A 26,944-nucleotide genomic window follows, 5' to 3' on the forward strand; every position below is an offset into this window, starting at 1 on the left:
CAAAACAGTCAGTCACGCTTTAGGCTGTGGCCTCTTTTTAAAGTTCTTCCCCAGCTCACTAAAATTTAGTCAAATGGGTAGAATCTGCACTCAGATCTTGGGAACATCCTGACCATGTTCTGAGTGTCAAGAACCTGCATGACCTATGGGGTAATTCAATAGATGGGTTGTTAGCGTACAGGGGTTTCTGTTATGGTGCTTTTTGTGTGTAATCGAGCTATGCCTATTTTTTCAATAATACTTTTAAATATTGTATGACATTTTACTGATGTAAGGTACTAGAATGGTGTTACATGGTAGCAGCTGCTCTACACCGTTTCCTGTATCCAACAGGCTTTCTGTGGTTACTGCTAAAGAGGCATTAATTTCTACTCTGCAATCTATGATCCCTGTTGGAAGGGGTCATAGAGCTCAGGTTATGGGCATGGAAACCAGTGCCAGCAAAACCAGCCTGCCATATTGCTGGTGAGGAAAGGACCTCAAGGAGTAACACTGAGGGGCTTCTGCTCCATGCATATGTCCCAAATCTGTGAGTTTAGGCCCAGCAAATACTCAGGTTCTGCATTGGTGTTGGAGCTGTGCCCTGAGCCTACATTAACACTTCCCTTAGAAAGACCAAGTCAGTTAGTGACTTAAGCTTTTGAGGTTTATTTGGCCCAGGGAGTCCAAAAATCTTCGCTGGTGCAGAATGCCTAAGTGGCCATTTCCTGTTGAAAAGGGGTTTTCTCCTGAATTGCAGGAGGCGGATGCTTGGGAATACTATTTTCTATTTGATTGAGCCCCCTTCATTCTAAATTCCTATATAAAGTGGTGCACTTATTTTTTTAGTTTGAAATCTTTAGAAGCTGAGCTTGTGGTAAAAGGGACTTTATACCAAGCTACTCTGTTCTAATAAGCAGGTTGTGTTGCTTTTGAATTTTTAAACAAAGATGAATAGAAACCCTATTGTCCATTTAGAGAGCATTATTAAATCATTTTGTATTTCTGCTACTACCTTGGAAAAAGTTCTCCATTGTGAAAGAATAGAATGTCATATTAAAAATAGCTAAACACTTATTTTCTGTGAACTATTTATAAAAGAACTACAAAATATTCATACATATCAGTAAGGCAATTTAAATCACAATAAAATTTCCTCTTTTTTGTTCTTAAATATTTTTGCATTATGTGTGCCATTCTTCTTATAGTGATACAAGATGGACAATAAGAAACTAATATAAAAAAAGGCCATCCTTTACTGAAGATTTTTCAGGTACATTTCTGGAAAGCAATTTTACTATTTGTTGGCAAAATAAAAGTGCCTTATGTTTTTAATTGAAGGCTATTTGTCATTGAGTAAATCCATGCTAGTTCATAATGCAAATTCCCCCCCCCCCCAAGTCTTTCTCTTTTGCATGTTCATTGTACATTGATTATTGTAAATGTATTTGGATTCACCTACATGCTTCATGGCTGCCTTTGATTAAACTTCCACAAATAAACTCAGTCCAGATGGAGACTTTGTTAACAATTACTCAGCCTGTATTTCTCATTTCAAACAACTTGAATATATGTTATTGTGAAATCACTGCCAAATTGATTCTTAGCTGTGCACTTGTACATGCCAGAATCTGAAGATTTTGGATTCTGAATGATTAACGTCCCTTGGGGGTGAAGATGATCGCTTCCAGATGGTCTGCCTTTACTAGCTGGAGAAAGCACAGAGTGGTCTGGCAGCTCCCATGTGATTTCTGGTTTTGGTATCCCCAATGCCATACAGTTGAGCTGAACTGCTGCCCCAGCCATAGTGCGTATACTCTGTGGTGGTCTGTTTGTAATCCGTGCGGGGTAGGCTACAGTCATTACAGGAACAGTTATAGATGACTCTCCAGCATTGTTCCGAGCCTTACACAGGTAGTTTCCTCTGTCATAAATGGTTGCTTCTCGAATAACTAAAGTACCATTTTCAAGTAATATGTATTTCCCAGTGATTTGAGGCCGATCTAGCACATAGCCACTTGGTACTGTCCATATAATGTTTGGTTTGGGGCTTCCATCAGAGAGACAGTGAAGGGATAATGATTCCCCACTGATGCTCTTTATTGGTCCTCTTGAACGAGTAAGAATAGTGGGCTTCTGACCAACTTCCAAGATGATCAGCTTTTCAATGTAGCCCACTTTATTTCTAGCTGCACAGCGATACTTTCCTGCATCATCTCTGAAAGGATTATATATGATGAGGGTACCATTACTGCCCATATGATACCGGGAAATTCTGGCTCCACTGGAAAATCGTGTGCCATTGGGTAATATCCAGATGATTTCAGGTGGAGGGTTTCCATCCACTGAACAATTTAATATGATAGTTTTTCCTGGTTTTGCTATTATTTTTTCATTGAATGGATTTCTAAACATTGGTCGTCTTAGCATTTCTAATACCTCCAACTGTACTACCAATATGCTTTCTCCTCCATCATTACGTACCACGCATATAAAATCTGCTGTGTCTGAAGGCCTTACATTCCTAATTTCAAGTGTCCCATTTTTGTGTACTGTTATTCTGCTCCCATAGTACGGAGCTGTTAGGAAAATATTGTCAGGCATTATCCACATAATTTGAGGGGAAGGTGTCCCTTCTGACATACAATCTATTTGCTTCTTTGAGTGCCTTATTGCTGTTGCTTTAATGACAGTTTTGTTTGTATATAAACCATTTATCAGGGGTGGTTTAGAAACAACATCCAGTTTATAAAGTTTTGTGTCATCTCCACCGGGATTACGGGCAACACATACATACTCCCCAGCATCCAACAGTTTCACTTTGCTGACTGACAGTGAGCCATTAACATGCAGTAAATATCTGTTTGTTGAAGCTGAGATCATGTCACTGGAAGGTAGCAACCAAAATATTTTTGGCTTGGGTTCTCCAACAACCTCGCAGTCAAATACTGCATTATCCCCAGCTTTTACTTTAGCATATGTCTTGTAATTCTGCTTTATACGAGGTGAAGCTGTTACAACTGTAATGTGTACCTTCATTTCATCTTTTCCTAGTGTATTTTGGGCATAACAGGTATAGTCTCCCTCTTCAGCTATTCCAACCTTGTTGAAATACAGAGTTCCATTGTCAAAAAGAATGTATCTCCGAGACCTGCGTCCACTGTCATCTGCTTGCATTACATTATTAATCATTGTGCCATCTGGCAAACTCCAGGAGATCTCTGGCTCAGGTGACCCAGAGGCTTTACAGTCCACTTTGAAGTCCTTCCCATATGGTACCTGTTTTTTAAAATACTGTTTTTGGTCAATCTTTGCTGGTTTCATAGTCACACTGACTTTCATTAGTATCAGGTCATCTCCAATTCTGTTTCTTGCTACACATAAATAGTCACCTGCATCCTTTTCTGTGACTGCTTCGATAAACAAGGATCCATTAGGATAAACATGAATTCGACTTCCCATTCTAGAAGGAAAAAAGAATTGTTTAATATGTAGCCACATGCTAAAGGAGAACACTAAGCCCTAATAAGTGATGTAAAGATGTATGGACTCAAGTGGATGAATTGCTGTGGGGTTTTTTCTTCTATATCTTAAAATTGTGCCTATCCCATGCTGTAGGTACATGTATACTATTTGTTTTAAGGAAAAACAAAGATATAAGAGTATCTTTCCCAACCCTGTTCCCCCATTTTTGTTAGGACTAATTTATCTTCCCCCTTTGACCACTGAAACCCACCCCCTCCCCAAGGGACTGGGGGGGGAGGGGAATCTTGCTATGAGCCATGAAAGTCATCAATCTTGGGCTCTATCAGATCAACAGGGGAAGAGAGATCCAGAATTTATGGGCCAGGTCTTCAGCCAAAGCCAAAAAACAGCTAGCATAGGTCAGAGGGTTGTGTGCAAAGCAGACTTAGAGCTCTCCTTTACACTGTTTCCCTCCTGCAGCAGTTGTGAGTAGAGACATTTTCCTCCTGCATTGTGTTAGAACAACCTATGGCTGCTCGAACACCAGGGGGCTGAAACCACAACCAAGGATCAGCATAGCATAAAGGGCATCATGACTGTTGCCACATTTCCCCATGACAGCTGCAGCAAGGGGAATGCATGGTATAATGCCTGCATCTGTAACTTTCACTCCATGCATCTGAAGAAGTGAGGTTTTTACCCACAAAAGCTTATGCCCAAATAAATCTGTTAAGTCTTTAAGGTGTCACCAGACTCCTTGTTGTTTTTGTGGATACAGAATAACACGGCTTACCCCCTGATACTTGACACCATGGTATAACAGCCACTGCAAGATCATCCTTATAGTAAGATGATTGACTCCTGGCTGGTTAAATTTAGAGTCAGTTTATGCTAGCAGTGTGACACATTAGTTAGAACATGCTGCACCAGATAATCTGGGCCTTGGAGTCTGATTCTGCTCTCACACCAGTGTTTGCACTAATGTAATTCTAATGACTTCAGTGGAGACCCTTCAGAGTCTCAGTGGTGCAAGTGAGTAGAATTAGGCCCTAAGGAAAACATTCTTTCCACCATTTCCCTCTTGTTAACTTGGGGTGGTGTGGGTGGAGCCATACCCGGGCTTATAAATCGTTTATTTGTCTTATAGTGAATGTATAAAATAATAATCTGGATAAACATTCATAAAATGAACATTAAAGACCAAATAGCCACTCTTTTGGATATACATCAGTATTAAACCAAGGCAATGTAATTAATTTTAAATTGGAAATCCTTTATTACAGCTACTTATTTAATAATACATGCTTACTGAGTTATCCGTTGTAAAGTGAGGGTCACATATTGTCCTTCTGCAGGAAAAATGCACATGGGCAAGAGAGATGGGCGAATTCTGACACTTTACAGGTGCAGAAGAAAACCTTCATCTACAGTGTGAGAACATGCCTGGTTTTTTAATTAGGGTTTTGCCTTTGTTGCACACTGTATGAAAAGCTTAATCTCTCCCATTCAGCCTTTTTCAGACTAAAGTCCACACTAAAGAAAAAATTAGGCTAAATTATAAATGTTCTACACACCCAAATTTCAGGACCAGAGCTCATCTGAATCTGGTAATAACCGTTCCATACTTGCAGAGCTTAGGAACTCTGTAATACTGAGGTACCATTTCTGTGGAGCTACTAAGCTCTGCCACATCAAGTGATCTTTTCCATTTTACAATCTAGCTGAAAACTGTGGAAATGAAGAATCTGTGCAGTTATTTGACACCTTCATAGATCTAGCCTTTCCTAAGTAAGCCCTGTAGCTCTCAACCAGTCTCTTTTTGGGAGGAATTCTAAAAGTATAGGTTTTATAATTGTGGAAGTTGTGCATATAATCAGAAATCTAATCTGCTTGAACTTTTTGCTTGGGAAGTAAGTTTCAGAGTATGAAGCAGTCTCTGGAGTTGTAGAATGAACCCATCCGCCCTCCCTCCCTTCCCCCCCCACCCTCGCCCCACCGCCTGCTCTTTGTTCAATAACTAGATCCCAGAAAACAGAAGAAGATGACTGAGAAACTGTACTTTTGTGGCAGGCTTTAATAAATCTTCAAATCTCTCTGTAAAAAGCATCTTAATTTATAATGCTTCTAGCAGCCTATAAAAAGTGATGTGTGGTGACGGGCAGAAGGTTCTACAGCTTTTTTGGTGTGCAGGATATAGATAGAAAGCTAGGACTCCCTTGCACTGAAAACAAGTAATATCATCTGGAAACTGGCAGTAACTTAGACTCACTGGAATATCTCCTGCTCTACTGATTTTCAGTAACAGAATAGTTAAATGCAAGACTCCACCTACATTTAACTTGGGCACATCTCTTTGTTTCTTCCATGCACCTGTGGTTTGGGCAACACCTAAAGCAGGGATCAACCTTTGGCACATGGCTCACCAGGGTAAGTCCTCTGGCAAGCCGGGTCGGTTTGTTTACCTGCCGCATCCGCAGGTTCGGCTAATCGCGGTTCTCACTGCCCACGGTTCGCCATTCTAGGCCAATGGGGGCTGCAGGAAGCGGCACGGGCTGAGAGATGTGCTGGCTGCCCTTCCCGCAGCCCCCATTGGCCTGGAATGGTGAACCGCGGCCAGTGGGAGCCGCGATCAGCTGAACCTGCGGATGCCGCAAGTAAACAAACCAGCCTGGCCCCCTGGCGAGCCGCGTGCCAAAGGTTGCCGATCCCTGACCTAAAGCTCATCCACCATTTTCTTCTCCACTAGTGGCAGAATGCCAGATCTGACCATTTCAAATAAGTATTAATAAAATGAATACAAAGCAAGTATGTTGTGTGTATGAATTTGGTACACATTAGAATAAACTGCAAACTTTTATTTAAATCAACTCCGTGTCAGCAGATTTTTGTGTGTGTATGTGTGTGTGTGTGTGTGTGTGTGTTAAAAATAGACTGTCATTGAATTGGGCCTTTTAAACTGCTATTTACCATTTGAAATAATAATTTTAACACTAATATTTACCTTGCAATGTAAAATGTGAAACAATCAATTTCTTTGGTCATACTTACTGATTGCCAGTAACATGACTGCGGTAAATTTATTCCCAACTTTCAGTCATTGGACTGTAATCTCACAGGATTTTGCTTTTAATACAGTAAATTAGGTTTTATAGGTTTTTCCTGTAGGGATATTTTCAATCTATAAGTACACAAATGAATACTTTAGTAATGCCAGTCTCTCTCCGGCCAAATGGCTGGCAACTGGTGTATGCACATAGTCAATACAAAGTATGTTAACTGGTACCCAGTCTTAGTTGCTCTCATTCTGTAACTGGCTAGGATGTGAGAAGTGTCAGCTCAGCCATAAAATACAGACGTCAAAGCAGCTGTCAAAGGTTGCAAGAGTAATCAAGACCCTAGTTTTATAAATGTGTTCTCACTAGATTCCATTTACTTTTCAGATGAAACTATATTCACTAGATCCTGTTTCTTAATGAACTAGTAAATGGCTTTTCATATTTTTAGCAACTATATTAGTTTTGGAATTTTAAAATCAAAACTTTTATTTTGTAACAGTTATGCTGTCCCCGCTTCCTCTCCACAAATTTAGATTTTATTGTGCAACGGTTTTAAATTATTTCATGATAGGAAAGCAGTTTATTTTTATAAAAATAAATTGCTAATTTTTACCAATTAAATATTTATATGATATCAAACTATATCACTTTGAGCAATCAGTTTGCTTGGCACTACATTCACAAACTATCATTGTCACTGCTAAATTGGTTTGTTTCAACAAGCAGTCTTACAAAGCACAATTAAATTGTTACCACATACACCAGATTTATAGTAAGTTTATTGTATTTCTATGTAGCCATTGTGCTCTGAGATGCCATTAATTTAATTGATGTTAAATCTCTTCTGTGGTACATATGGCATGCAAAAGCTTTAGTAAAGTAAAATCCTGAAGCTTACTCTAATGTATATAGCCTGCGTTAGTGTCAACTTTATATTACCATCCAAATCCTATTCAACTGACATACATGTGTTGAGGATTTGGCCTTAAATCAGAACAGAATAAAATGACCTAAATTCAGCCATTGCATGAATAAATTAGGCTTCACTGATTTAGTTGGGCTGCACCCCCTTATGATCAGGCTGAATTTGGGCCATTGGCATTAGAAATACAATAATAAAATTGCATTTTCTGTCACTAGAGATGACTCTCTTTTGTCACAGGTTAAAAACAAATTTGGCTTCAGTTAAGCAGAGTTACAGTACGTTAGGTACTTATGCTTGGCAATATCACAGGATTGACTCTTAAAAAAAAATTCTTTCAGTGATTTGTGGTCTGCAATGTTAAAGTAAGCACCAGAAAAATAAAGCAAGAGCTCAGTCACAAAGAAACATTCTTACCTGTGCCATTGGTCAACAACTGCCTTGGAAGGTAACCTCCAGATTATTCTGGGCTTTGGCTCCCCAGTAGCTGAACAGTTCAGAAGCAATCTGTCCCCAAAATTCAACTGAGTCATTTTCAGAGATGCAGTTGCTATTCTGGGAATTGTATCTCTCTGCTCCACCGTGAGATTTACCACCCTCCTCTCTGACCCAGTGGAACTTGTAGCTATGCATTCATAATTCCCACTGTCAGAAGGAGCTATGTTTCTTATGTAGAGGGTTCCATTGGAGAACAGGAACAGTTTGGCATTTACAAAATGCAGAAGCTTCACTACTGTTCCATCAAAGAGGACCCAGTGAACACTCGGATGAGGGTTTCCTTTTGCAGTGCAGGGGAGTTTCAAACTTTCACCCATAATTCCTGCAATGTGTTGTCTCTTCTCTTCCAAAATAACGGGAGGTGCCACAATCACCTGTAGTTTTACTGTCAGCGTATCGGCACCAGCTGGATTACTAGCCATACATGTGTAAAGCCCTCTGTCATAAACAGTGACTTCCTTGATTATTAAAGTGCCATCTGGTTGCACAGATGCTTGCTTGCTTCCTGGAAAAGATTCTGAGACAAACGTTTTGTTTGCTAGAATCCATGAAATGGTAGGGATGGGCCTACCTTCAGCTCTACACTTCACAGATGCAGGCTTTCCAGAATGGACAGTGATCACTTTTGACCTGCCCTCTAGGATCCTCGGTGGATATGCCACCACAGACAAAGTGACCAGGAGCTGATCTGAGCCATGCTGGTTGGCAGCAATACACAGGTACTGTCCACGGTCCTGAATGTTCACATTCTGGATGGAGAGGGTGCCATTAGCAAATACTTCAAACCTGTTGTCACGCTTGCTTTTTGATACATCAGTCCCTAATTAAAAAAAAAAGAGTAAAATATATTTATATTATGTAAGAAGCCTTTATCTATTTACTTTTGCTTTTTATCTAATACAATAATATTTGCAAGCAAAAAAACCCAGCTGTTTTGGTTTTTATCCTGCACTCATCACCATGGTATCCGAGCACACTTTTTGTCCCAGCCTACTTCCCTTAAAAGGGCTAAAGAACAGTGACAGGAATGAGAGGAATAATAGCACATGTATTTATGTATATTGTGAAAGATGTCTTAAGGGACCAACAAAAATCGATTACATAGTGGAGGTGATCTTCCAATAAAGGGGAAGCATTGCTCAGCAATGGAGCACAGGATCTTATTACAGGCGGATTCTTAATAAGCATGGTCTTCTGTATAGGCCTCACTATAATGATGCTATTGTTAACATATGCTGAATATGGTAAACATTGTTAAATACAGATTGACCTTTTTTCCTCTCTCTTTTTCTTGAAGAGCCATTTTATAAATACAGCAAGACACTTCAGGATGTATGTGCAGTGCTGGGATATTATTACTTTTCAGCCATATGCATTCATCATCTTATTGCTTTATGGCTGGTATCCCACCTAAACCATGGCAATATCCCAGCCTGGTGCACCTACCACCTGTCTTCTTGCTAATATCTAGTAGAAGACAACATTTTAAACAAGGCTTATACAGCTTACCTGATGACACTTTAGTCCAGTGAATTGTGGGAAGGGGATTACCAGTCGCTTCACAAGGGATGAAGGCATCTGAATTAGCCAAAACGGTAAAAGCAGCCAGTTTTCCTCCGACTATTCTAGGCTTTGCCAATCTATTTTTATATAAGGAGTCTAGGGCTACGAGGTTGTTGTTGGTTTCTTTATCTGCTGTCTTGTCAGACCAGCTTTTGACAGAATTGTCCTTGTCCCTTCTCCGTGCAGGAGTATATGGAGTGGAGCTCTGTGGGGATTTTAACATAGTCAGAGTATTAACTGTTAATGTTTTGCCTATTTCCGAAACTTCAGGAGACTGTTTATGCCAAAACTTGTTTTTCCACCGGGGAGATAAGGTGATTTGCAAGATACTTGTGTGTGGTGTCTCTGTTATTTGGGATGCCAATGGGGTAGGATGCTGTATGCTGGGGTTGATCACATGGGTAGTTACAGCAGGAGATTTGGTACTAAGCTCATCTTTGTCAGGAAATGTTGCCTTTGCTATATGTTTCTGCTGAATAACTGTCTGTCCCATTTTTTGATGTGGTCTTTTACTTATCATTACAATAGTTTTGTTTTGTTGAATAGGTGCTGATTCAGATGTTACAAAGGATGTGGCAGGTAATAATGTGGTAGTGTTGAAAGACTTCAAAGAAGGTGATGTGGCTGGGATTGTAATGGCAGGTTTTTCAGTAAAGAGAACATCAAATGGTAGTTGAACAGGTTGAGTGTTCTCAGCTGTTGTAATTCTCGTTAATGTTTGTGTAGTTGTTGCAGGTGAACCTCTAGTTAAAGCTTTTGTGCTAAGAATCTGTGGCTGAGGCACAGTTGTAATTGGGATTACACTTGTGTTCTTATAAAGAAATTCAATGGGCATGGGGATGGTGGGCTTAGTTAAAGACTTAGCTGTTGTCAGGATATACAAGGTTGTGTTCATTGATGAAGCGGTGGTGGAGCTATGGTTTGTAGTAATGCTTTGTGAAGTCATGATCTTCTGGAGCTTTTTCCTCCTTTGATCTCTCCTCCTTCCAGCTCTGAATGCTTTGATTTTAGTGATTTTAGTTTCAGTGTGGGGAACAGTAGTAGATCTAAATGTTGGCATTGGTCTTGTTGCATTCATTTCTTTGTTTATAACAGTTGGAAGATTAGAAAAATAGGCTGAAGATGGCAGTTCTGCAGTAGTAAGAGATGGAATGGGAGAATGTTTCTCTGACATACTATTGTCATGACTGATAGGTTTAGTTAGGGATAAGAGATCATCAGTTTGATTCACTTCCACTGAAATAGTTGTTAAATGTAAAGGAGAAGCTCTGTCTATGGATAGTGTTGCAGTAGTTTTAGGAAGCATTGTGGTTATTGCGGATGATGGCACTGTACTTGTACGTCGTCTGGGTAGCTTCTTCAATAGCTCCTTTTGAATGTGTGCCTTTCCAAAGAGATGTTGCCAAGGAATTTTTCCTCTTAAAACTTTGGACGAAGTTCTAGTTTTAGTGGTTGGGAGGATGGATTTAACATTTGAGGATGTCTTGCTGTCTGCAGAAGTTGTAGTTTCCATAGATACACTAGCGGTCTGTCTTGCAGTTGTAGGGAGTCTGACAGTGTATGTTTGCAATGGTGCACTGGCCTCTAGTTTCCTTTGCAGGGTACCCTGTGTACTTTCACTATAGAAAGGCATTACAGTGGGAGATGTTTTTTCTCCTTCTGCAGTGGGTCTGTTTTTCTCTTCAGCCAGGAATGCTGTGGTTTGACTTGTAGGCTGCTCTGATGTGAGTTCTGGTATATCCACTTTCAAAGGTGGGAGCATATGTGTTTCTGGGCTAAGCAGTTCAAGAGAACTTCTAGAAGGAGTTGCGGGATGTGAACACAATAGACATTTTGTGTCCTGTTCCATAGCTGGAGGCAGAGTTGTACTTTCTCTACTGGATTCTTGTCTCACAAAATTATATCTATGTCCCCTGATAGCTGGAATTCGATCTGGTCTAACAATTCGTCTTCTACCAGAAATTTTCCTTCGTCTTCCATATCGTTGTCTTGACTGTGGTGTATTAGTTGTAACATCTCTAATTATCTGAATCTGCTGATGAGTAATAATAGTTGACCCCAGTGGTAGTTTAGGAGTTATTATTTTTTGAGTACTGTGAAAATAAATGTGACCAAATTCATTGTTTGCCTCGCTGACTGTCACTACAGATATTCGATGATCTGCTTTAGTTGAAGTCTTATCAATAGACTCAGTAAATAAATCAGGTTTTTCAACTGTGTTCTGAGAAGTGACAAGGCTGGTGATTTCAGTAACATCTGCTGTTTGTGTTGTAGATATGATTTTTAAATACTCATTACTTTCCCCAAAAGACACCAATCTGTGTTCAGCATTGAAGTCTTTAGCTGTACTATTCACTAAACTAGATGTTGTTAATGGCTGTATAATGGTTAATGATGTTTGATTTAATTCAGAAGTTTCCAGTGAGTTTGGTCTTGTGACTGTAGGTTTTAGATCTGCATTTGGCTTTTTGCTCTTGGGTCTTATTGACTGTGTAATCCATGGACTAACTGTTGGAGCGACTGCCTCTGTAACCATGACAGAAGTTGTTTTAGACTTGGTATTACTTGATGTAGTTTCAGGTTCTCCAGTTACAATATTTGCTGAAACTTTTTTTGGAGTAGGTATAGTAGGTGCTTCAGATGCTAGTATAATAAATTCCTCTTCTGGAGGTATATGGTCACCAGATGTTTCTTCCTTATCCCCAGACACCTTAGAGGATAGATGGTCTGGTGCAGGTGATTTTGTTGTGGCATTTTCTTGTTTTTCTGGCAAAGTGGAATTCTTCTTTGTTTTTTCCAAAAATGCTGCCCAGTGCTGTGGGTCAACTCTCCTAGCTGAGGAAGTGAATTGTCTTCTGTGTCCCCTAAATCGTCTGTTTATTTTGTCCCCGTTACGTCTGTAAGTCATCTCTCTATAGTTATTCCGTTTATTTGCAATCCCGGTGGGTTGATTTCTAGATGCAGAGTCAGTGGATGCTTTACTTGTTACTGAAGTTTGCACAGTAGCTAATGGATACTTATGTTTTGTAACAGCTCTAAGCTCCTCATGACCAGATCCATCTCTCTCTTCTTTTTCTTCTGGAGCTGTCTTTTGTTTTTGTGAAGCGCCCTCATTCACTTTAACCAGCACTTGGAAAATCAAAAAGTCCATGCCATATTGATTAGCTGCTACACATCTAAAATAGCCACTATCTTGTTCTGTCATCTCTTGTATTTTTAGTGTACCATTGTGGAAAATATGTTTGCTTCTTACAGACTGATGAAGAACTGTGTGCTCAGGTAGGATCCAACTAATAGATGCATCTGGGACACCAACAGACTGACATGGAAGGTAGAGTGTGTCACCAATGAATGCTGAAAGCTGAGCCCCATTAATGTTGTTGTGTTCCACGTAAGTATCAATCACTGTGATCCTAAATGTTAGGACATCTGCATCATTATAATTTGTGCCTATGCAGTGATAAACTCCAGTGTCAAAACTATCAGCTGTCCGTAGTGTGAATTTTCCACTTTTAGCTATTATGATTCTTCCATCTTCACTAACATATGGCGCTCTAACTTTGCTCCCATCGGCTAGTATCCATTCAATGGCAGGAGTAGGCTCGCCAAATGCCTGGCAGTCCAGTTCCACAGTCCCCCCCACTAAAACAGAGTGTTCCACTCTTGTTTTATTATCTCTTGAAATTATGGCCCAGCTGTGTCTCAACTGTTTTTCATCAGCATTGGGCAAGATAATTTGAGCATCAGTTACATATCGAATATGTAGTGTGCTGAGTGTGGTTGCTGTCCTGTCTAATTGTAATGCCACCTGGCCTTGGAGCAGCCAAGAAGGTTCAGCTGTCAGTTCACTCTCTATATTGGTAAAAACTTCTTCACTTTCAGAGTACGTCTGTTTGTATTTGTAACTGATGTAAGGCACTTTGGTCAGTAAGAGATTCCTTTCGAGTTTCAGCGGAGAATCACTGTATAGAGCCAATATGCTCCACAGCTGTTGAATGTGTTCGTAATCAATACTACACACCAGAAATGTTGAAAATGATACTTTGAGTAGTGTATTATCACCATCTTTGTCAAATGAGAGTGGGGACATTGTTGTGGGTTTTTGAACATTGCAAACCAAGTTAGCTTGATTTCCTGTTTGGTCTGTCATATTCAACATCATGGTTCCAATGGGAGCTATAAACTCTTTGGGAGAGATGGAAATGAAGTCCCCTTCATCTGGCATAGTGATGTTTTTAAATTTCAGGGAGGGGTCTATTGTTGGCTTACTACAGGTTAAAGATGCAGATGGGATGTTAACTAAATGTTTGCCTTTAGAATTTCTGGGATTGGCACAAACTGGACATTGCTGGACACTAGAAGAACCTCTGTCTTTCTTGCACTTTATAGTATCTAGGAGGAGGAAAAAATAATGTAAGTTTTTGTGATACTAGTTCCAGTACCAAAACAACAACTTATATTTTGCTGAAAGATCTTTCCTTGAATAAAGGGCTATAACGTACTGACAATAGTGATCTTCAAGTCATCACCAAGCTTTATTTTAACTGTTTACTATTCCATTAGTGAAATCTTCAGCATGATCATCATTGCTATCACAGCTAGTTAGCATGCCACAGCCTTGCCTTGGGAGCACACAGCTCTAGCAAGAGCTGTAGGAGGCATTGTTCTATTGTGCCCAGATCCTGTTCGGGGTGGGGGGGCAAAAAGGAGAAGAAACTCCTTGTGCCCTCTTCTTCATTTGTGCACCTTCCCTGTGGTCAGGCACAATATGGCCCTAATTAATTGAGGCTTACCATTGCGAGGTAGGCAATTACTACTTTCCTTATTTTAATTACAGCAAAGACAAGCCCTAGAAAAACAAAGGGACTTATCCAAGGCTGCCTTTCTTCTCCTTTAGCCACAAGACAATCCTTCCCTTTTATCTCACCCTTTCCAAAAAATCATCTGTCACACATCTTATAGTGGTTTGGTAACATCATCTGGTTACGCTTTGTCATGAAAACAATTTATCTAAAAAATTTGTCTGAAGAAAGCTGCTTATTCTTGTAAATAATTATTATTCCTGAGACTAAGATTGCAAACCATAATATCATAGTATGCTCTAAAAATATAAAAACTAGGAAAAGTACTTGTTCTGGTAATCAAATTGTAAACTGCACAGAAAATATTACACATTTAATGGATCTCTCTATCTGCACTACACCTAAAATGTACCTCAGCCCAGCCCTAAAGGGAACCTCTTATAGAGAAAGAGGATAATTCATTCTCTTTTTACATTCTCACCTAGAGAGAGAGAAGATAATTCATTCTTGAACATTCAGCTTTGGGCACTGCCAAAAAAAGTTCCATTTAGAGACGCCTGAGCTTGGAAATGTATTGGGACCGCTAACCTCAGTTCATCTAGGCCACTAAACAACATTCAGATATTCCCTGTTTGCATGCGTGTGTGTGCACGCCTTGCTAGCTAACAATAATGAAAATAAAAGAGATGCATGGTAATTTAAGGGAATAAAGTACCATGGGGCCAGGGAATGGTAAGGAATAACATTTTAAACAGCTGACAAGAAAGACACAGAAGATCAACAGAAAGTCACAGATTAAAGTGTTATACTTTAAAAAGTGTTATAATAGTAATGACCAATCTCTTACTCTTCATAAATCATTTTAATTACTAATTTGCCAAAAAAAAAAACCAACCAAGATTACTATAATGCCTCTATCCAGATGTTACTCACTGGTAATCATAATACTTTGCACTTAAATAGTGCAGTTAAACGAAGAATCTCAAAGCACTTTCAAAACCTGGAAGTTATTTTCTCTATTTTAATGGTGGCTTAGAGAGGTTATGGTCACACATTAAATCAATAGCAGAACCCAGATCTCCATGCTCACCCCGTAGCTGTAGCCACTAGACAATGATGCCTCCCTTGTAAAGACCTTAAGGGAAATCACCAATCTAGTAAGAAGGTATAAACAAATATTTCAGCTCATACTGTACCTGGCCATTGTTCTGCCCAGTCTACAAACCATTGTAGATCACAATCACAGGACCAAGGGTTTCCATGAAGATATATGCTCTCTAGTTCAGGCATATAGGAAAACATCTCTTGTGGTAATGAAGTTAAGAAGTTGTCAGACAAGTATATATGCTTTATGGAGGATGTTTTAAATATCTGGATGTAGCGCAAGGTGACAAAAGCGTCTGGATGAAGCTGTTTAAGTAAATTTCCTTCCAAGTGCACCAGCCTCAGTGATGTAAGCCCATAGAAAACTTCTGGGTGTATAAATTCAATTTGATTGTGGTCCATATGCAACCGTACCAAGCTCTTGAGACCATGAAAAGTATCCTTCTGAAGTATTCTGACTTTATTATAGCTCATTTTTAAGACCTGTTGGTGAAAACATAGTGATAAAAAGTCTAATAAAAACTACATTATTTCAGCATTGGTAGAAGAATTCTAGCCAACTTTGAATTATTATTACTCTGTTAGGTGAAGTACCTAGGTACACAAGTGATGGGCATTATGGGAAAAAACAGCAGATATAATCATTTTTATAAGTGTGGTTATGGTCAGACATGACCTCAAAGATACCTTCTTATTCAACAGGCCAATGTATGTATACACTTTATTCACACGAATAGTCCTAATGAACTGCTTTTGTGAAGAAGGTAAGCAGGGTTTGACCATAAAATAAGTGGGTGTATATTTTTTCCCCTTCACTTACTACTACAGTGCCTATACAAATATGGGAGGACAAGCTGGATTCTTGGCTGACAAATAATGAAAAGAATTGTTAACTCAGTCCCAGTTGAAGGATCTTTTTTATGAGAAAGAATGTGCTAGCCAAAGCTCAACTTTCTGATGGCACTGTGTTTGCAGACTGGCAGTCATAAAATGAGCAAATTTGGCAAAAGGTCATTGAGTGCTAATAAATATGGAATTAGAATACCATTTTTGCAGTAATTTTTCGGGTTGGAATCATACTTTACATACTTTATTAGCTTCCTAATCCTCACAAAGAACTGGTGACGCCTTTATGAATTACTGAATGTTGCAAATTAGCAAGTAAACAAATACAAAAAGCAACGATAATGCACAAAATCTACTTTGTTCAAGTATTTGCCAAATATAATTGTTATAATTATTTACAGTCATATTTGTGTTCTGCAAGTTAATAGCAGCTGTGGATCAAAGTTTCAGTTGGGAAACTATTAGGCCTTGTCTACACATGGAGCCATTCAGGAATAGCTATTCCTGAATAACTCCATATGTAGACACTCTTATTCCAAAACAAGAGTGCTTTGTTCTGGAACAAAAGCGTCCACATGTAGAGTTATTCAAAAATGCTGTTCGTGACTAACTCCGTATGTAGACAAGCCCTTACTCTCCTTAACTGCTAATGGACTCTTGAAAAAGCAAACAAACAGAAACCCTCAGCTCTCTACTGTAGCTTCCAGGCTGTTCAATGAAGTGCAAAATGCTCTGAAGTCCATCTGTTGGAGCTACCCCTAGTGAAATATGCACTAATACAGACAGAGGCATTGCAGCAGGCTTCTCATCTGGAAAATAGGAAGTCAATAATTTTAAATTAATAGGTGTGAGCTGCACACAGATTTGGTCTGAAGATAAGTATATTTTATTTAATTTTCTAATATTTCTGAATGGCACAACGCACCAGCTGCTCCAATGGCAGAATTGCCTCTGAACTGGTAATACACTTTATAAAAATAAATTAATTGTTATATATGACCGTGCTATAACAATCTTCTAGTAAATCTCTGCAAAGACATTCTAAGAAACCCACTTGGTTCTGTGTGCAAATGATGGGATGTGCAAATTAGTGAAGATCTACTGTCATAAGTTTACTAATGTTTTATTTTAAATAAGAAATAAAGCACCAAATATCCACTGTTATAACATCAAAGAACTGCAATGTTCCTTAGTATTAGAATTTAGCATTTTCTTTCTTGGAAACTTTCTTGGCTGAAAGCTGCAGGCTGGCAGGAGAAAGAAAACCTTGATAGAATATGATCTCTTTAAAAATGCATTTATTTAGTCCATCAAATAAACAAAAGATAACTTTTCTATCAAAGATGTCGTACGAGGAGCTTTGCAGCAATACTCTCCCTTTTGTCTTGATGGATATGAATAAGCAGGGCTGGCCTTACCATGAGGCGAACTGAGGCAGCCGCCTCAGGTGCCAGACTGTGTGGGGGGAAGGGGTGCCACTAGGACCCAGAGTGTAGAAAATTGTGTCTTGTGCTGGTGCATATGTATTCTCTCTGCTCTAGATGCACAGAGATGGTGGAGTGCTGTGCTGGAGGAAGGAGGGCACAAGAGACATAACAGGCAGGAGAAAAGGTGAGAGGGAATAACAGAAAGCAGCAGGAGCTACAGGGAGAGAGAGGAGGAGAGCCTCTTATGTACCTCTCTAGCACTCCTAGGAGCCTGGACTGATTAACACTAGCTTCTCAGGGAGCTTCCTGTTTCCTGCTGCTTCCCTGAACCCACTTGAGGAGAAGAGGCAGTCAACTGAAGTAGTAGGAGCCAGTTAGGCCCTTAAGACGCTGATATTTTCCCTCACTCAGGCCCTGCTACCAGCCTGCTTATTGGTCCCCTTCAATTGAGCATTGAGAGCCACTATAGCTGGCACAGAACAGCAGTCATGAGTGAAAGAAGAAAACGCCCCTCTGGGGCAGCATTCAGAAAAAGAACGCAAGCAAAGGAAGCTTTTCTGTCTAAGCAGGAAGGAGCTCTCCTGAGATACACAGACACAAATGTTCACGGTGAACCTTCCAGCCCCAGTGAGGATGAGAGTGGTGAGGAGATGCCTGATATTCTACTTAGTCAGAGTGCAGGTGACCTGGCAGGTACTGCAGCATCCATATCTCCATCTCAAATGGATGTAACCATTCACATTCCTGAAGAAAAGTGTAGATCAGAGAAGAGTGTGGTGGCGGCGCAAGAAACAGCTGCTGCTGAGTTTAGTTCCTTAAGTCTAGATCAAGGGTAGGCAACCTTTCAGAAGTGGTGTGCCGAGTCTTTATTTATTCACTTTAATTTAAGGTTGGCATGCCAGTAATACATTTTAACGTTTTTTAGAAGTCCTCTCTCTCTCTCTCTAAGTCTATATTATATAACTAAACTATTGTTATATGTACAGTAAACAAGGTTTTCAAAATGTTTAAGAAGCTTCAATTAAAATTAAATTAAAATGCTGACCTTACGCCGCCAGCGTGCTCAGCCCACTGCCAGCCTGGGGTTCTGTTCACCTAGATCGGCAGCGGGCTGAGCGGGGCCTGCGGCTGGGACGCCAGCTGGCAAGGGGCCGGCAGCTGGGACCCCAGACCTGGGGTTGGGTTTCAGGGGTCAGGGCAGAGGGATGGGGGCTGTGGGGGTGCAGGGCAGAAGGCTGGGTGTGTGTGGGGGGTCAGGGCAGAGGGCAGTGGGGGGTGGGGTCAGGGCAGAGGGCTGGGTGTGTGCGGGGGTGCAGGGCAAAAGGCTGGGTGTGGGGGGATCAGGGCAGAGGGCAGTGGGGGCGTGGGGGGGTTCAGGGGTCAGGGCAGAGGTCTGGGGAGGTGTGGGGGTGCAGGGCAGAAGGCTGGGGGGTGTGAGGGTGCAGGGCAGAAGGCTGTGTGTGTGTGGGGATTCAGGGGTCAGGGTAGAGGGCTGGGGAGGTGTGGGGGTGCAGGGCAGAAGGCTGGGGGTGTGGGGGGCATTCAGGGCAGGAGGCTGGAAGGGATATGCCCTCTTCATCCCTCTTCCCCAAGGCCCAGTCCCTACCTCTTCTCTGCCTCATCTACGGAGCAGCGAGCATGCTGCCACTCCTTCCCCTCCCTCTCGCAAGGGCCATCAGCTGATCAGCGCAGGAAAGGACAGGAGGAGGGGCAGGAAAACACCACGCTGGGGGAAGAAGCGGGGGAGGGGGAAGCTTGGCTGCCGCAGGACCAAGCTTCTGCCTCCTGCCCCGCAGGGAAGAGCGGTGGGAGGGGGGCCAGAACCGCAGCAGGCAGCAGCTTGCCACTCAAAATCTGCTTGCGTGCTGTAGGTTGCCGACCCCTGGTCTAGATGATCCAGGACTGTGGACTCACTTGAGCCTGAGGGACTTCCTTGTACTACATGGGCCACAGCAAGTGAAAAACTTCATGTTCCCCAAAGACAATGAAAATAGAAGTTTCCATCCAACACATTACTGGTGTGAAATCCCCAATGGTGACAAAGTCGAGAGGCCATGGTTTATGTACTCAAAAACCCAGAATGCTGCATACTGTTTTTGTTACAAACTCTTCCAGTGTAATGTTCCAACCACATTGGGTTCTACAGGAATAAAGGACTGGAAAAATCTGGCTAGAAATCTGGCATGCCATGACAAGGCAGCAAATCACCAGAGAGCATTCCATAGGTGGAAAGTGCTTGAGATGAGACTAAGGTTAAAGGCCACCATAGATGATCAGCATCAAAAGAAGATTGCATCAGAGTCTCTTTACTAGCAAAATGTTTTGAAAAGGCTCACTGTCATTGTGAGAATGCTTGCTACCCAAAACCTAGCACTGCGTGGCATTTCAGATCAGCTGTATGTGCCAAACAATGGAAACGTCCTTAAAATTGTGGAACTGATGGCTGAGTTTGATGCTGTACTCCAAGAGCATCTAAAAAGAGTCACCACCCAAGAAATGTACACACACTACTACCTTGGAAAAACTATTCAAAATGAGATCATACAGTTACTGGCAACAAAAGTCAAACAGAAGATTGTGGCATATCTGAAGTCAACAAGATATTACTCTGTTATTCTGGACTGCACACCTGACATCAGCCATATGGAACAAATGACTTTAATGGTGCGTTTTGTAACAATAGAACCTAGTGAAAATGTCCTTGCAATGGTGACTGTCAGAGAGCATTTTCTAGAATTTATTGACATTGATGATATTATTCGAGCTAGTATGACAAATGTGCTTCTTATAAAGCTGGAAGATACGGGAATTGCGATAGCTGACATGAGAGGTTAGGGCTACGATGATGGATCCAACATGAGAGGAAAGAACAGAGGAGTGCAGACACGGATCCGAGAGTTAAACCCTCAAGCATTTTTTGTCCCATGCAGTTCTCATTCATTGAACTTGGTGGTCAGTGATGCAGCATCAGCTTCTAGTGAGGCTGCTGAATTTTTTAATGTAATTCAAAGCATCTACGTATTTTTCTCTGCATCAACTCATCGATAGCAAATTTTGAAGCAACATCTGGGAACATCCTCTCTGACACTGAAACCACCGAGTGCCACACGATGGGAAAGTCAAGTGGAGGCGATAAAGCCTATCAAACACCAAATTGGGAAGATAGATGATGCCATAGTTGCCATTATGGAGGATAATGCTATGACAGGAACTGTTCGTGGGAGAACAGTGGCAGAGGGAAATGGAATCACCAGAAACATACGTAACTTCAAATTTCTGTGTGATTTAGTGTTGTGGCATGACATACTGTTTGAAATAAATGTTGTAAGTAAGAGACTCCAAGGTGTTGACCTTGATATATCTGGAGCAATGGAACAACTGGACAAAGCAAAGTCATACCTACAGTCTTACCGGTCAGATGAGGGATTTCAAAACGTTCTGAAGAGTGCACAGAAGTTGGCAGAGGAACTTCATACTGAAGCTATTTTCCCACCCATTCAAGAATACAAGAGTCACCGAAGAGGATGACATTTTGATTATGAGGCACGGGATAATCCCATAAGAGACCCCCAAACAACAATTCAAAGTTGAATTCTTTAACCAGGTGCTAGATTGTGCAATACAGTCAGTTGAAGAATGTTTCATGCAGCTCAAGGAACACAGCAGCATATTTAGGATGTTGTATGATATTCCAAAATTCCTCACTATACTTGAAGAAGACCTACACCAGCAATGCAGGGCACTAGAGACAGTGTTGACACATGATGACATTTGCGATATTGATGTGAGTGATTTAGGTGATGAACAGAAAGCCCTTTCAAGATACATTTCAGCAGGATCAACTCCAAAGACTGTTCTGGAATATATGTGCACAAATAAGATGACCACCCTCTTTCCAAATGCTTTTGTTGCTCTGCGCATACTTCTAACACTTCCTGTAACAGTTGCCAGTGGAGAACGCAGCTTCTCCAAGCTGAAGTTAATAAAAACACACCTATGCTCCACAATGACACAGGAGAGGCTGGTCGGCCTTGCAACCATCTCAATAGAGCATGAGCTGGCCCAGACTCTGGACCTTCAGGAAGCAGTTCAAATCTTTGCAACCAAGAAGGCACAGAAAGCACCACTTTGATTATTCAAACAGATAAAAATGCCAGTGTTTACTATGCAGACAAGAAAAGTTACATTTGCTGTTCAGGCATTTGAGAGTTAAGTGTTGCTTAAAATTTTTGAACAAGGCATTTTAAGTTGTTAGTTCTCCTTTATTGGGGTAGGTAGCAGAGCAGTACCATTAGAGGAGTAGAACAGGAAGAAGGCAGAATTGAGACCTCTCAAAGTTTTGGCCCAAGCGAGGGGTCATGGGGGCATCATTTGAGCTCCCCGCCTCAGGTGCCAAAATGTTGTGGGCCGACCCTGTGAATAAGAATTGCAACTGCTAGATATACTAGCTAGGCCAGTGCTGGCAGATATCCACTACACTCCTCAGCTATGGGTCTGTTCCTATAGGTTGATATCTCTGAAGCAAAACTAAGATGGGACCATCTTCTAATTTCAGTTCTTACCTGTAATGCATTTAAATCAGTGAATGTCTTGTCAGGGATTGTCTGGATCTCATTGCTGTGCAACATCAACAACTCCAGCTTCTCCAGGCCCGAAAAATCTGTTTCGGTCAGTTTAACCAAGCTGTTGTAACTGTAACAAACATTTCATTCCAGATCTGGGTTTAGTCAGTCAGCTAAAGTTCAAAAGTAAAAACAAAAGAAAACTTCCTTTTGCAAATGCATAACAAGTACGTTTTAGTTCTGATCTGACAAGGCAAATTCTAAATGCTTTTTTCATCTTAGCAGGTAAAACTCAAAGATTTTGCTAGTCTGGCACAGACTGATTCCTGTGGACTGTATTCAAGTAGGTGGGGAAAATATCTGCAGTAGATGGCTGCAAGAACATGAGAAGGAGATTGCCATCTTTAGACTCTTGTGTAGGAGAAGGAGCTTCAGCACCGGTAAATGTCTACAATAATGCATTGAATTTTTATGATTTTTTTATTCAAAATTATTCATGGCTGGTGAAAGGTTGGATCAGCTGGAGTCTTCATTACACAGAAACTACAAGCTTCCCCACATTTACCCCATCAATGTGCCTTAACAGTGGATAGAGTTGAAAGAACGTAGTTCACTCTCCAGGCCAGTTCAGTCATTGCTCTCTGGTGCAATTGTCAGCAAGAATAGATTAATCGTTTCAAAGCCCAGAAGAGATGATTGTGATAATCTTGTCTGATTTTCTGTATAACACAGGCCATAGAACTTCCCCAAAATAATTCCTATTCGAACTAGAACATACCCTGTATCTTTAAAAAAAAAAAAAAAAAAAAAAAATCCAATCTTGATTTAAAAATTGCCAATCATAAAGGATCCATCACAACCATTGGAAAATTGTTCCAGTGGTTAATTACCCTCACTGTTAAAAATGTGTGCCTTATTTCCTGTTTTAATTTGTCTACAGCCTTTAGATCTTGCTATATCTTTGTCTGCAAGATTGAAGAGCCCATTAATACATTTCTGTTCCCTGTGGAGGTATTTATGGACTGTGATCAAATCACCCCTTAACCTTCTCTTTGTTAAGCTAAATAGATAGACTCAAGGAACTCAATCTCTATAAGGCATATTTTCTAATCCTTTCACCATATTTATGGCTCTTCTGTATGGTCTATGATCAGGGATATGGCAATGTAGATGCCTCTCCACCAGAACCTGGACAGAGAATTGCAGCTTATTTTTCATGGGCCAAAAATCACTAAGCAGTGATGGTAGTTGTTTTTAATAATTATTATTATTTATATTATGGTATATAAGGCTCCCATCAGGATTGCGGCCCCATTGTGCTAGGCACTTGATCACTATGGGCCTGATGCCATGCCCACTTAAGTAGATGGAAAGGCTCCTGTTGATGTCAGTGGTCAAAATGAAGCCCTATCAGCCTGGGCTGGATTTGAACTGTGGCCACTGTTAGCCAGCCCACTAGTGTGACTTCTAATAATAATTATATGGATTAGACACACTCAGATACTGATTTTTTTAAGTTGCTGGCTGGTCTTGTTTGATTGTATTATCAAGACTTTCACAACAGGGCATTACAGAAAATCAAATCTGAATAGATAACTTGAAGGTTAGTGAGAAATAAAAAGGGAGAAACCAGTATGGATAAAATAAACATCTGTTCCCTCCCTCATTTACCCAATTATAGAACAGAACAGTTTCTGAGACAAATATTCAGGGAAGTGTTATTTCACATCCATTTAACAGATGGAAACAGAGGAGGCAAAGTATCATATGAAAAGTTTTTCTCATGGTACAGTATGTCCAAAGTGGAAGTGCTGGCACTAATCTCCATAGTATCTGAGATCCTTATATGTAAATCAATTTGTTCTCACAACAACCCTGTGAGGTAGAAAGTATTATCATCCCCAGAAAGGTTTAATGGCTAGCCAAATGTTACATAGAAAGTAGCAAAGCTCGAATTTGAACACATCTATTGAGTTTCCACTCCAGTCTTAACATTTGTAAGGATGATCTCAATTCCAGGCAGGAATCCTTTGAATTCAATTTTATAGACTCAATAGGTTCAGATAAGTATAAAAAAATGAATCTTATACTCCAAATTGTTATCATCTCTAGTGATAACATGATTTTGCATTAAGGTGGTAGGGTAAAAGTAGTGGGGAAAATCAAGTCTCAGACTGCCAGTTATGGAAAAGGGAAAGTGAGTGAAAGTGATAAAAGTCAGAAAACTGTGGCTTCTTCTATAAAATTGGCTCTTAATGAGAAGAAAACAACTGTACATAGGGTTTCTGGCTTTCAGTTTTGTGGTGTCTATTCTTGTGCAAATTATGGTTCAAACTGAATAAATTTTGTTTTTAATCAGTTTTTAAAAATTATATTCCTTAAATTATTTAACAACTGCCCCATAGAATCTGAAACCTTGAACTCCCAATCAATGTGGGAGAACATTAGGTTTTTCCAGCTGTCACTGTAATGAATTCTGAATACTGCAAAAATAGTAGATTTTAAAGGTTTTTAAAAACAATTTTAAACCAAACTCAGAAACTCTAATTATATTTTGCAAGGCAATGAGAGTTCACTGCACAGCATAGATAAAATGCAGATGTTAAACATACCCTAAATTGATGCGCTCCACGTTTTGGGGGATGTGCGGTGGGATGGCTGTGAGGTACCGGAATGTACAGTGTACTTCAGTGGGAACGTAGCAGGCACAGAGCCTGGGGCAGGCACTACTGCTGGGAATAGTAGCCAGGCAGAAACTGAAGAGAAACTCCAGCAAGCAGGGTTTGCCTCTTCCTTTTACTTTCATCCTGCGTGCTAATCCTAAAACAACATCCCTCACAGCAAGCATGAACAAATGCAACCCTACAAACAAAACAAAAAACAGAAGCAGTCATATTGTAAAGGTAAGTAAGTATCTGGTATCTTAAACCTGGGTACTTATACAACTATTATAGAAAAGTTTGCTACTATAAAAACTGTAGGGTTTTCCTCACTGTTCAGATCTATACAATAGCTTGGAGTATTTATCATTTTAAAAAATCCTGCACAGTTTCATACTTTTAATGAGAAGCTCTAGGCATGCTATTGCTTACAGATGTAGTAGTAGTAGTAGTAGTAATAAACCTGACACCCTAATGAGACTATTGTTATAAATATATAATTTTGGTTATGCAGAACATCCATAAATCTGCTTGTAATTTGTTCTTGCCAAAGAACACGTCAGCTCCTTTCTTGCCAAATAATTACGCCAAACAAAATTAACAAATTTCAAAGAATCTGAGCTAGTTTAAAACTCAGCCTATAGAAGCATGATTTATGCCACTCAAATTTAATCCTGTTCTTCCTATTCTTTAGACTATATCCAAGCAATTAAATTCCCCCTCTAACATTCTGCTTCTGTGGTGGGCAAGGGTTGGTACAGAGTTCCACATCAGAGATCATTGTTCACCAGGAATGTCTATAATCATCTTCCAGAGTTTGGTACTCAATAGTCTAGTATTAAAAGCTTGTTGGGATCTAAACCTTTCCTGAAGTGAGCTGCAAACAAGTTCAGATGAAGATACTATTGTATTGTTTTGAACTATGAATTTCTATTTGTTCAAAAATCTGTGCCTAAACCTGGGAAGTGCTAACCATCCTCATGTCTCAGTGAAATCAACAATTTACTCAGCATCGCTTTGGATCAAAATCCAAGGGATTCTGGGAGTTTAAAGAGTCAATGGGCCAAATCTAGTTCCTTTGATTCTTGCAATTAGCACAACTCACTGAAATAAGCCTGCTCAGGTGAATAAGAGAGGTAAGATTTGGTTCCATAGCTGCCTTTCCACAGCATTTTATAAACGATAAATAAGTAAAACTCTCAGCACTTTCAATGTTCATACAAGAAGTTACGCTTAAAAGAGTTACTATAAGTCCAGTCTTACCTGGGCTAAGGGCAAAGGTGAGAAGGTCAGACAGGAAATTGTAAAGACACACCCCCACCACCACCAACAAAAGCCCTAATACCCTAAAAAGAACCATACCTGAGACTCAAAATTGTAAGTAGCTGTTTTTTTCTCCGTCGGTTTATAAATGGAAAATCAGTAGTGAGACACGCGGGGGGGAGACCGCCCCCCTGGCACTGAGAAAAGGCCCTTTGCAGCAGCCAGTCAGGTGAGGGGCTAGTTGCTCAGTCGGAGGGGCAGGGCGCGCACGATGCTCCGGACGAGCGGTGAGAGGCGCTACCTTCCCCCGGCCCCCGAGCCGAGTCAAGGTGCATGGTCCGAGTGCCCGGGAAGTGTCCTGCGCGCAGTGCTCGCCTGGCTTCTCCTCGTGCCCAGGGTCCCTCCCTCAGCCTGACACCCCGGTGTCCGGGGACCGCTCTCCTGCCCCTGCCCGCCGGCTCCCTCCGTGCAGTTGCCAGGGCTCTGGGCTTCGCCCGCTTCTGTGGCTGCAGCCTGGGTGAATGAGGGGCTCCCGTGTCCTCTCTTCGCAGCTGTGCGCCTGTCTCTGTGCCCTGCTCGGCCCGCCCCCCGGCTCCTGCGCCACGCTGATTGGGGGGAGAGCGGCGCCTTCTCCCCAGGCCGGCCCGGCCCGGCCCGCTGCCGCCTCGGGAATCTGGCTGGGTCCCGTGCTGAGCAGCCCCAGCAAGAGCCGCCCGCAGCCCCGGGCTCATCGCTTCTCCTCTGGGCTGCAGCTGCGGAACCCAGGTCCCTGGGGCGCCTCCAACCCTCTCCTGATT

The 26,944-nt window shown here is 41.1% G+C and overlaps 1 protein-coding gene across 1 annotated transcript; it reads right to left on the bottom strand.

Annotated features, from left to right (window-relative positions):
• Positions 1 to 1,217: 1,217 nt before the first annotated feature.
• Positions 1,218 to 26,689, bottom strand: IGSF10 (immunoglobulin superfamily member 10). The gene is made up of 7 exons (XM_054039473.1): positions 26,247 to 26,689; positions 24,837 to 25,086; positions 22,225 to 22,354; positions 15,482 to 15,872; positions 9,430 to 13,875; positions 7,840 to 8,740; positions 1,218 to 3,442 (listed from the first exon to the last, which is right to left on the bottom strand). The coding sequence occupies exons 2-7, from the start codon at positions 25,070 to 25,072 to the stop codon at positions 1,534 to 1,536; spliced, it is 8,013 nt and encodes a 2,670-aa protein (XP_053895448.1). The 5' UTR covers positions 25,073 to 25,086; positions 26,247 to 26,689; the 3' UTR covers positions 1,218 to 1,533.
• Between the last annotated feature and the right edge of the window lie 255 nt (positions 26,690 to 26,944).

This window comes from Malaclemys terrapin, chromosome 9, assembly GCF_027887155.1.
Source record: "Malaclemys terrapin pileata isolate rMalTer1 chromosome 9, rMalTer1.hap1, whole genome shotgun sequence".
NCBI lineage: Eukaryota > Metazoa > Chordata > Testudines > Emydidae > Malaclemys > Malaclemys terrapin.

Coding starts and splice junctions, on each gene's coding strand:
- IGSF10 (XM_054039473.1), bottom strand. CDS start 25,072: ATGCTTGCTGTGAGGGATGTTGTTTTAGGATTAGCACGCAGGATGAAA. Junction 15,873..22,224: donor CTGATTTAAATGCATTACAG/GTAAGAACTGAA, acceptor TTTCACCAACAG/GTCTTAAAAATGAGCTATAA. Junction 13,876..15,481: donor CTGGGCAGAACAATGGCCAG/GTACAGTATGAG, acceptor TCCTCCTCCTAG/ATACTATAAAGTGCAAGAAA.